The 11,616-nt window shown below is 39.9% G+C and overlaps 1 protein-coding gene across 1 annotated transcript; it reads right to left on the bottom strand.

The window, feature by feature from the left end:
• Positions 1-7,740: 7,740 nt before the first annotated feature.
• Positions 7,741-9,603, bottom strand: LOC137976197 (melatonin receptor type 1B-like). The gene has a single exon (XM_068823494.1). The coding sequence runs from the start codon at positions 9,545-9,547 to the stop codon at positions 8,597-8,599; it is 951 nt and encodes a 316-aa protein (XP_068679595.1). The 5' UTR covers positions 9,548-9,603; the 3' UTR covers positions 7,741-8,596.
• Positions 9,604-11,616: the final 2,013 nt, after the last annotated feature.

Here is an 11,616-nt window from a genome sequence, read left to right as displayed (position 1 = left end):
GGCTTGCCTGTGTAACCTTTCCCCCAGGAACGCCTGTAGCTTTTCTGCATCTCTCTTTTTCAGTCACTTGCAATTGGAATCATTTCTGCTGTCTGTGAGGAACGAGATGACTTTTTCTACCTTTTTATTCTATACGAGAATAAAAACCGATTTAAGAGAAGAATCGGTTTGATCGAAGAGGAAACGGAGCGTAGTTTTCAGCCTCGAGTGTCAGAGGCTCAACTCCCCGCGATCGGACATGTACCACAACCAGTGGTCACGCAGGGTACCACGAGCTAAACTTTCGAGAGAAAACTGTCGTGGAGTGCCATGGGAATAAAAAGGCAGAATCATCCAGTTATTTTTCAAGTCTGGCCTCTGCACGCACTTCACTCTCACTAGCTACATAAGCAAGGTATGCTTCTCTATCATTTTCTTTTAATTGAACCCCTAATATTCATGCGAAATGAATGTTGAGCCTTTAATTAATGGGGTGGGATAAGGACGACTTTTCAAAAAAAATGAAGGTCAATATTAAAGGGTGCTGAAATTTGTCTATCAAAAACCACAATACCACTGCCACCCTGAGCTGTGGTTTACAAAGCAGGGTCAATGGTACATGTACTTTGAGTGTCCTAGTGGAGGTTCCATCATCCTGGCATCTAGCTGCATTTGGTGTGTGGGGTCTCATTCAGATAGGACGATCACATGCTTGCACAAACAGAGAACTCCTTGCTGCTTGTTATCAGCAGGGAGCAGCAGGAGCAGGGATGGCAGAATGTGGGTTTATCGATGTCCCACAGCTTTATTTAATGACAAGGGTTGTGAGACAGTGATTATACACGGTATTGTAAAGGGTAAGTTTACATGATTCGATACTACAGTTTCCTAGGAATTTGCAGTTTCATCCTTATCGATAGCTACTACATGTTCTGCGAGGGAGTAGAGAAAACTGTAGAGGGCACGTTTTTCGATAATTCCTTAGCTTTATTCACATATCAGATTCTATGCATCATTATGAAATTGTACACTTGCAGAGAATATTCATCTATTGCTGTTCAAATGCTATTGCAATGAAATTCGCATCTTTCCTATCTACTGGTAAGCCATTTTAAGACATTACAATTTTCAAATATCTCTTTTTAACATATGCAAATTAGCCAAGTGATGACATCATAAACACAACATAATTTTGATCAAATAATTATAATGAAAAAAGATATCTCAGCAAATTTGTCTCAGAAATGCTTATTTCTTTGCAGGAAGATTCTAGTTGTTGTGCTCCACAATATGAGCATACCAGTTTTGTTACCATGGCAACATACTGGATTCCAGACCTCCCTGATATTAAAGGCTTTACTGCCCACCTTTGTCGTTCTACTTTGATATTTGCCAATGGTGCCTCATCTGCATGATCCTGCAAGCTTATACCTAATATGTTTGGTTGAGTTTTGTGGCCTTGTTAAATGTTTTTCAAGTGTAAGATCACCAAGAATATTAAATCAGATTGGAGGGGACTGGAAAAGAGTGAGTTGCCATGGCAACCAATCTCTTCATAGCCATAGGTGCGCTGCTTGTAGAAGTACATGTACTAACCTACCAAGTTTCAATGGTTTCTGCATCATTAATTGACCGAGTTAGCTCTATTTAAATTATATACTTGATGTTACATTGGGTTGAGTGAATGATGTCATAATCAGTCCTGTGAATTTGCATATTTTACACATATTTCAAACTTAAGTATCTCTGGAACCAATGCAGATATTTCCAGAATGGTAAAAGGCGTTTTTAATCTATGTGATAAAGCTAAAAATTCAAGGGATACAAATTTGATCATAGTAGCACTTTCAGCAATTGTAGAATGTATTGATGGATATCCTATCAAGCTATCGTTTGGTGTGAGTCATCTGACGTTTTTATCTTTTCATACTTGATAGCTTAGTACTGCATGATTATGGTCGATTTTAGGGTTTAAGTGTTGGAATGAATTGCGCTAAATGTGCGATTGTCAAGACCTTTGTTATGTGCCAAAGGATTTATGATTTACTGCACTTAAATATGCTCACCACCTACCACGCAAGCTACCTCTGTAATTGTTGAACATCAGTGGAGGATGTCACAACCTCTAGAATCTTAGCAAGTACAGCGAGTTCAGTTCATAGTCCTTACCCAAGAAGACTTGAAAGTCTCATTATTTGCAGATCAGTAAACTAAGCCAGCACTTTCTCCTTAGTTATTTGACCCTGAGTGCTGGTCTGGTTGGAGCTTGAACCACACAGTAATCCAATGCTCAACGAACTGAGCCAACTGGTCAGCAGTAGATCCATAGCATGACAAGAAGAGTCAGGTGACCTCTACTCTCGTTTTCAAAATGGTAGTCAATGACTTCAACAAAGTTCGGTCTTTAGACAGACTAAACTTATCTCATAAAGTCAATTTCGTTGTTTTCGTAAACTTCATCAAGTTCAGCATTTTCTCAACATCATTTTAACTGAAGTAGTCTCTCTACGATGGCCTAGGAGGGTCACAGTCCAGTTTTAATTTTTCATAGTTCTGGATGACTGGTATTTTTCACAGATCATTGTTTTACCAATAGAGAAAGTATCCTAAACATTAAAAAAAGTCAAGCTTAGACCTGGAAACTTTTGTTTAGGCGTAAGGTTAGCTTTTATGCATGTTTAGGATACTTTCTGTATTCGTAAAACAATGACCTGTGACCTGTAAAAAATACCAGCCGAGTTCTGGACTGTGAAAAATTAAAACTGGACTATGAAAATTAAAACTGGACTGTGACCCTCCTGGGCCATCGTAACTCTCACAAGCCAACCTGTTACGTTAAAAGAAACAGGTCCATTACTGGAGTTGGCTATTTTGACTAAAGTGATTCTGTGACAGAACCAGGGGTCAAAAAAATCTTTAAACCCATGTAGTTCTAACTCAACACTCTGCTTCTTTGACAGACTATTACGAAAAAAGACTAAACATTAAAAGCTAAAAGAAAACATTGTCGGGTCTTTTCTTGGTTTTATAACCTAAGTTAGTCTCAAATCCCTTAGAACTACATAATCACTTCCTTTTAAAGCATGTGTCTCTCTGGGAAAAATCTAGATTATTCATACCCCTATGGAAAAAGAGTTGACACTGTTGGGTATAGTTCACATTACTCAAAGCTACCAAGAAAATCATGAATGACGGATTTGAGGATCTTTGTTTCAAAGTTTCCAGGGAAGGCAAGACCCGCGATTCCCGTACGGGCTGAGGTCTTCTGTGAATTGAAAATCCTCCGATCTCCCTTTCTGCCTCCTCGACCAAGTTAGTACTTCCAGGTTACCTTAATACTTGCTGTATGGACTTAGCTTTCGGACGTAACAATTTCCTTATAGCCTTATTTTCCGAGTTTTCCATTCAAAGAATTGGACTACCAGTCGCAAAACCCTAACAGTCAATAAATGCATATACCCGGTACTTTTCAAGCAAGCATCCAATTGTTTTAGTAGTACTTTGGAACCCCGCTCTACGAACACCCGCTAATAACTGAAAGTTTCGTTTGTCCCGACGAAAAGCTTATAAGTGTATTTTCTCTAAAATTAGCCCGCTTTATACGGACACCGGTTAATACGGACAACGAACAATTTTCCGTGTCCCTTTAGTCACAAAGTCTCTTATATCGTCAACCCCACTTTACGGACACTGGTTATCTGCACATTGTCACACAATTATGTGCTAATTGTAGACATTGTACCCAGCTTAAATGTTAACAGATTTCTACCGCGATTTTATTACAAAAACGGTAGCAAAATAGCGTGACATGTTTGATTTTGATCAGTCAGTCTTTGACCTTTGTCACTCGTGTGACTGCTTCCTTATTGCACAAATTTCACTTCCTTGGATTTTTGCTGCATTCATAATTGCTCCTCGCCTTCTTCCTCTTCAACATCCTTTGCTTGCTGCGAGTACAGCAAGCGTCATCTTCCGCTCTTATTGCTGGGTTGCTGCTAACGTGTCAGAATCGACTATCAAGAAATGCTTTACTGATAAGGTTGGTTTTCTTTCAGAAGACGAATCTTTAGTTTCATTTACTGAGGAACACCAGGAATTTGATCCATTCCCGAAACTAGTAGATAGTGATCTGGTGCAAGTGAATTCATTATTCATTCATTATTCGGATAGAGAACCGGTGCAGGTGAGATCAAGTCCGAAAACGCCAGTATGTCCAGAATTCAGCAGCCCGACATCTAACAGGCTCATGTAAACACGAGCATATTACACCTGTGCCAAGAGATCTGCATTGGTTACCCGTTCATAAACGTATTCGTTTTAAAATTTTACTAATGACTTTTAAATGTCTTTATCAACTAGCGCCATCCTATCTAAGTGTTTTAATTCACTGTCGACCATTAAGGACATTGCGTTCATCTGATAAAGAACTACTAGTACAACCCCGCTGTCATCTTAAAACTTATGAGGAGCGAGCTTTCTCCTTTACTGCTCCAAAACTGTGGAATATCCTCCCATTGAGTATAAAACGTTGCAAGTCAGCAGAATCTTTTAAGTCCACTGTTAAGACATACCTTTTTAAAAATTACTTTGAATTGTAAGAATCATTAAGTATTACGTTTTCTCAGTCTTTCGGCTAATATTCAGTCCTCCTGGGTTAGTCGAAAACTAAAGGCGTCATTACAACGTATAGTCACAGCCTTTCAAGAACAATTCACCAAAAAGTATTTTACTCTGACACTATCGTGATAAATGGTCGTGAGTTTTCTTTAAGATGAACTTGTTACAGTTAGGTACAGATACGAAATTAAACAATGTTTTCTGGTAAAAATGTCTGCTTTAGTCGTTATATCGATAATAAACGAGTGTCCGTCGCGTTTTTTGTGAGAGCCCTGCTTAATACGACCACGGACATGTCCACTTGGTGTGGGACACTAAAAAACGCAGACTGCAGACCGTGCAGATCGTCCGTAAAATGAAAATTCGGTTAGCCTGAACTAGGCCTAAATAACATTTGGTTAGCCTAATTAGGCCTAAATAACATTCAAGTTAGCCTGTTTACGGTTAGCTCTCAATAATAGTGAGGGTAACGCCATATTTTACCCCTGGTCTGCACGGTCTGCACAGTCTGCAGTCTACGTTTTGGGGTGACCGACTTGGTGTTCGTATTAACCGGGTTCCACTGTAACGTATTTCCGTCGATTTTCATTGATCTATTGATTTTCATTCCATTGGAACGAAATATGTGCCTTTTTCTCAACTCGCTAGCTTTCTGTCACTGATATAATTGTAGATTACAATTGCGTTGTGCTAATCGGATAGTATCTATCTTCCCGTTCAAATGCACTTCCTCACAGGCAACCTCGTTCCCAGGGTCTCTCTTCTACAATGGAGGCAGAGAAGAGAGACCCTGGGAACGAGGTTGCCTCACAAGTGCTTCAGTTTTCAGATTAAAAGCAAAGATCTTCACTCGGAAAATCCTTTGATATCCGCAGTTCAAATATGTAAACTTCGTGTACTTTGCTAGTGGACTTGCACTCTTCCAGCTCTTCTGGGATAGGCCCAGACGACGTTTATTGACCATAATACTCGTTGTTTGCTCTCCAAAATTTTTGCATGAGCATTGTTTTTATTTTCTCTTGCGACCATTGTAAGTACCAAGAGAAACTGGAAACAATGCTTATGCAAAATTTGGAGGGACAAACAAGAGTATTATGGTATTTTTGATGTTCTCAACTTTCTCAAGTCCCATAATACACTTTGTTCACCCCCCCCCCCCCCCCCTTCCTCCAAAAAAAAGGCATAGTTTTCGATTTCTCGTGGAGCATCTTCACTTCCCAGAAGAAATGCAAACAAAGATTATGGAAAATTCTGGGAGGTAAACGAGATCAAGAGATTATAATCTCTTGACGAGATGTATTATGGGTTTTGAGAAAATAGTGATATCAGATTCCCCAATTTAGGAATGTAGGAGCAAGACAGGTACTGTGTCATCTTGCCATTTTTCGGGAACTGCTCGTGGTTCGAAATAGTTTCAATTTCAGTAGGATGGACTTTGAGCACTCTGTCGGGTGCTGTCATGTGAAATATCTCATTCGCTATTGTCACCAATTCCATTTAATACAGTTTATTTTGGGGGCTTATTCCCATTAAAACAATGGATATCCAGTTCGCTGAAGCATGATACGGTCCCAAGAGTAAGTAGCTTGTGCAGTTTTTTTTATGTAAGCTAGCCTGAGACCACGCTCCGCAGTTGGGGTTATAACAAGGCGAAAAATAAATTGGCCATCGAAGCGAGCCGAGCGGGGGTCTTGGGGAGGGGAGGGACGGCGCTCCTTCCCTCCCCTCCCCGAGACCCCTGCTCGGCTTGCTTCGCTCGCCAATTTTTCGCCACGTTCCTTTCGCTCCATAACCGCAACTACGAAGCGTGGTCCCAGGCTATATGTAAAGAAACTCCAAAACGTATTGCGTTATGGCATTGGGAGAATAGCGATTATCACCCTTTCGATCAGCACAGTGTTTTCTTTTTAGCCCGCGATACTATGAGAAAGTGTTCTTCTCGAAGAGAAATGAAACGGTGGTTATTAAATAGGAAACGTTGTTATTTGCATTTTCGACAGAAGTATACAGTCCCTCGTACGTGTGTGTGTGGGTTTTAGACGATATGAGGCAAGATTCTTGTGGGAAGCATACTGCTGTGTTTGTGGGAAATAAACTAAGCTGGTTTTTACTCAACGTCCGCCCCGCCATGTTGGTAAACAACAGTTGGTAACTGAACCAAAAACAGTATTAGAGACTTCTTGTTTATCTGTCGAAAAACTACCTAACTCCTATTTTTAATCGATTTTCTCTGAATAACCGCGCTCGTCACAAGTGTTTTCCTTACTTACTTAAATCTGAAATGTTGTCAATTATATCGGGATTGCCTCCGTGATTCGTAGACCGGTTGAAAGCATAATGCGTGGTCATGCTTGAATGTAATCTGTATGTCCTCCAAAATCGAGTTCTTAAAAAAACCCGTTTTAAACGTCGCATTTTACATGTGCCGAATCTAATGCAAATAAGCGGAAAAAAAAATTGAAAATTGGCATTTGCATTAGATTTGGCACATGTAAAATGCGACGTTTAATACGTTTAATGTCAAATAATAAAATATTGTTGTTGTTGTTGTTGTTTGGCCTTAAGGGGAAAAGTTACCCGCATAGATCTAATTTCACTAACGCAGAGTTATAAACGCTTAAAACGAAAACTGATTTATTTTTCATAACAGGATCAAGCTGATAGCAAAACGAAAAGAAGAAAAGGGAAAACTGTAATAGATTTTAAATTAATGCAGCCTTCAACCGTGTAGCTAAAGGCCGGTTTACAAGAAGCGATCTGTTGGCCCTATTTATCGGCCCGACAGCGTCGGAGTGCAAGTCTTGCGTGTATTTTGACAGCCGATGAACGATTGTTGCACTGCAGTCGGGCCGACACTCCGCAAGAAACCACCATGCCAATCAAAGGATATGCGAGTGGGTAATGCGCATAAACACTTAACGGTACGATTTATCGGCCGGACAAAACCGGCCGACAAATCGTACCGTGTAAACCGGCCTCAAGGAATTTTTTTGCGGTATTACCAAAATACACCCTGGCAAGTATCAAGTTGCAGAAGAATTGAAATTCAGTTCAACCCCGAGTTCTCCTTTTCATCATACATTTTCCAATGCTTAATTTTTATCCATTTTTATACATCACCACTCGCTACATTTCAAGCAGTTTAAATTTCCAGACGCTTTTACTTAATTTATTTGTGCTATTTTTTGTAAACTGAACATCAGCTTTCTATAAAAGTCAATTACGTACTTGTTTACATAATTAAGGTTTGGTTGAACAAAGCTTGAGGTACGCCTCTTAAAAAAACCGACAAAACTCCTGGTAAATTAAAAATAAATGTTTATGTTTTTAGTAGATTTTTGAGCCAGAATTACGAGAGCGTTTACCATAAGACTTAACTTACGCGAGTAGACCAGTTAAGCTTTTAAGTGAAGTACACCATGTGACTCTTCTTAACATGCTTACAGTCAGTGAATTTTAAAATCGCGACAAGCGCACTCGGTTATAAATTCAAGGAGGGTTTACGTTTTTGCAAACGCTTGTGAAATGTCTGCCTCGCAGACGTCACGAAGATTGTTACAATCGAATCCCCACCTTTGCTTGACAATAAACTTTTCCTTTTTTATTAAACAAACGTATATACAAACTAGTAAGTTTATAACGATATGAATTTGCAGAGCTTATGTTAACAATCCCATGAAAAAGAAACCACAGCTTTGTTTAAAAGCTGAGGAAGCCGAGACAATTTTAATTCATTCGAGCTATTTAGTTCACGGCTCAAGGCTAGCCTGCGTTTGTTTTAATCCACAGTTACTTCACGTCATTTAACTTAAAAGCGCTCAAAACTGCGATCTTTAAAATTCGTCAATAAATAACGGGATAAAACGAAATCCGTTGTTTTGAAATACTAAGTGAGTTAATGTTTTTAATTAAAGCCATCGATGAGTTTTCAAAAGGGTACGAATCGTCTATAATTCTAGGATAATGGGAAAAAAAATGCAAAGTTAATTCAAATATTTGTTTAAACATCTTGGGAGGGGCTTTCCTCTCGTTCGGAGCATCCAAATTGTTTTCTGATGAGTTCCTTCAAGTGGGGCACTTCAAAACAGAACACAATCCCCTTCAATGCGATTCCAGTCAATCCCACGATCAACGCAATGAAGTGAAGAGGTAATTTTCCAGTGTAAAACACTTTGCCCTCGTTCAACGTTTGAGCCATTGCTACGAAAGTATACGGAGCCCAGCAGAAAGTGTGAATTACGAGAATTCCAAAAAGCGCTTTTTGTTCGGACATCTCTGTTCCCCGTAGGGCAAATCTCTCGCAGTGCCTCTTCATGGCTCCACTTTGCTTCATACGCTCGGGTTGAAAAAGAAAAATGTCGTGTATATGAGAATAGAATCCGGCAGATAGTGGCAGCATTACACTAAAAGCCAGAACTGCCGTGGTATACCAGGAATTGCTGATTAAATCAGGTAGACACAGAACCTCTGTGGAAATCGGCCAAGTGAAATGTGGAGGAATGCTGATTGTTAGAGCCAGCAACCAGACAAACAACACCATAAGCCTTGACCGAGTGTCGCTGAAAATTCTAGGAAACGCTTTCCTGTCGACCAATGCACAATGCCTGGACGCTGCTACAAGTGTTAAAAACATAATTGGAGCTACCAGATCGAGCAGGCTGACTGTAGCGCTTATCCTGCAGTAGATTTCCCCTACAAAGTCGATTTGGTTATGAACGGCTGAGAGAATCCAAAATGGAATCACAGTGACCGCTGTTAATAAATCCGCGAAACTGCTGTTTAGTACAAACAGATCATAATTCTTTCTTCTCTGTGAGTTCTTGCAAATGATACCGACAATTAGCAAATTAGTGGCGATAGAAGTGACCAATACGATTGTAAGGATGGTTAAGAACGGAATGGATTCTTCGAGGCTCAAGCGAAGCGGGCCAGTTGATTTTGTGCTGGTCATTTTGTCATTTTACGACGGAGACGATTTGAGTTGCCTTCTTGGCTTCTCTTGCTATATCGTTTTGAAAATGGTTCTATCAATTTTCTCTTAGTTTCTGAGACCGTTTGGCACTCTTCCCACAAACAGGTGCTGTGTTTAAACACAGCGGGGTATAGTATATACAAGCGAGATGAGGTGTTCCCTCATTGGCTATTTTGACGCGTTGTTATGGAAAAATGGTGTGTAGTTTCTCAGTTCTAGAAAACTCCCGTGAGGTTAGCGTTCGCCGTCAATGTACTATCCTGAAACAAAGAAAAATATGTGTTTTTCACATTCTTGACTAATGTTTGGTCATCTTGTTCCCAAAAAAAGTTGATTACATTCCTAGTGAAAGTAAAAAAGTACCGATTTCTTGTTTTGTTGGTGTGAAAAATCTGTTAGCAAATTATTTTATCGTTGGTAACTTTACGACTATAAACAATGCACTACAATCGGCAAACTTATTTTGATACAATGTTCTGTTTACAACTGTGATATCTTAAACGGTTAATTAATATATTTCTCTCTTTTAAACAGTCGCTATTAGACATCCTTTAGCGGAATAAGTGTGCTGCAAGACAAGTTTTAAAACCGTGACATTATGGTCGTAAAATTTCCATATTGTCAGGTTGTGGACGAAAACAACATTCTTTGCCTCATTATCCATTGTTTTTTTTTTTTCGGGTTCAAATAATTAACGCAAGGTTCAACAACAAACACGAGTCTATTGCTAGGATGCACTGACTCATAGTTGAAGAATGTGATCGGGAAAACAACGACAATATCTTTTGTGAAGGCATTGGTTCTTTCAAGATCTTCCTATTATAATGCTGGAGTAGGAACATCATATCGAATCTCGAGAAGATTTTGGAACAGAAACAGCGAAGATTTTTACAGTTTTCAAACTCGCACTGGCGGGAAATGCCGAAAATAACATATTCGTGTTTCTTTCGATCATGCGCATATTAGGGAGTTTAAGATCTACGACGGCGACGGGCGACGAAAACGTCACCTCAAAATCTGACTTTGCTTATCATAAGTCTTTCGCGATTACTCAGTCTCGTTCACGTCCCACAACATGGGCGAAGTATCCTAAAAATAAGCTAGTACGAACGGTTTCATGTGAAAGTAGAGAATGAAAGATTCTCTGTTGCATGCTTACGTTGTCGTCAAAACCTCAATTTTAGGGACCTTAAGATCTACGACGGCGACTTCAACGAAAACGTCACCTCAGAATATCACTTTGCCTTATCATAATTCTTTCGCGGTTATTCTATCTAGTTCCCCTTATAATTTGGGCGAAGTATCGTAAAAATAAAATTTATTGTTACGAGCAGTTACAAAGTGAAAATAGAGAATGAAAGATTCTCTATTGCATGCTCACGTTGTCGTCAAAACCTCAAATTTGGTGATTTCACGTCGTCCTTAATACAGAGTGCCGCAAGAATCCGTCCTAAAATCCGTGCTGGAGGTGCAGCACGATTATTTATGCCCTTTTAACCAATGCTATCATTGTTTTGCGCCGTTGTTGTTGCCGTTGCCGTCGCCGTCGTAAAATCTTAAGCTCATTATTATTGGTGATTTCACGTCGTAGTTAAAGCCTTAAAGGCCTGGCCAAACGCTCGCAACATTTCAACGCAACATCTTGCAACATTGTTGGGCACGACATGTTGCATAGGTTTGGCCACCCTGTTGCGATATTGTTGGGCACAACGTGTTGCATACGTTTGGCTACCCTGTTGCGATATGTGACGATATATTGCAACATGTTGGGTGGTGATGTTGGATCAAATTTGAAAACGGTAAAATTTCTCGTGCAACATTTTGGATGTTTGTACTCGTTTGGCCACGTTCACGCAACATTGTTGCGCTAAGGCATGCGCGTTAGGTCCACTTCTTGCCCGCCAGGGGCCTGGGGCACATGAATATTGACATGTTGCGTTGAAAATGATGGAAATGTGTGCGTTTGGCCACCCCGTGCAACACATGTCGCAACATCATGCAACAATGCGATATGGTTTTGCAGCGGTTGTCCTAGAAAGTGCAGGACA

The sequence above is a fragment of the Montipora foliosa genome, chromosome 11 (assembly GCF_036669935.1).
Source record: "Montipora foliosa isolate CH-2021 chromosome 11, ASM3666993v2, whole genome shotgun sequence".
NCBI classification, from domain to species: Eukaryota; Metazoa; Cnidaria; class Anthozoa; order Scleractinia; family Acroporidae; genus Montipora; species Montipora foliosa.
Note: the sequence above shows the minus strand (reverse complement) of the source record. Positions and strands in the feature narration are given on the sequence as shown.

Coding starts and splice junctions, on each gene's coding strand:
- LOC137976197 (XM_068823494.1), bottom strand. CDS start 9,547: ATGACCAGCACAAAATCAACTGGCCCGCTTCGCTTGAGCCTCGAAGAA.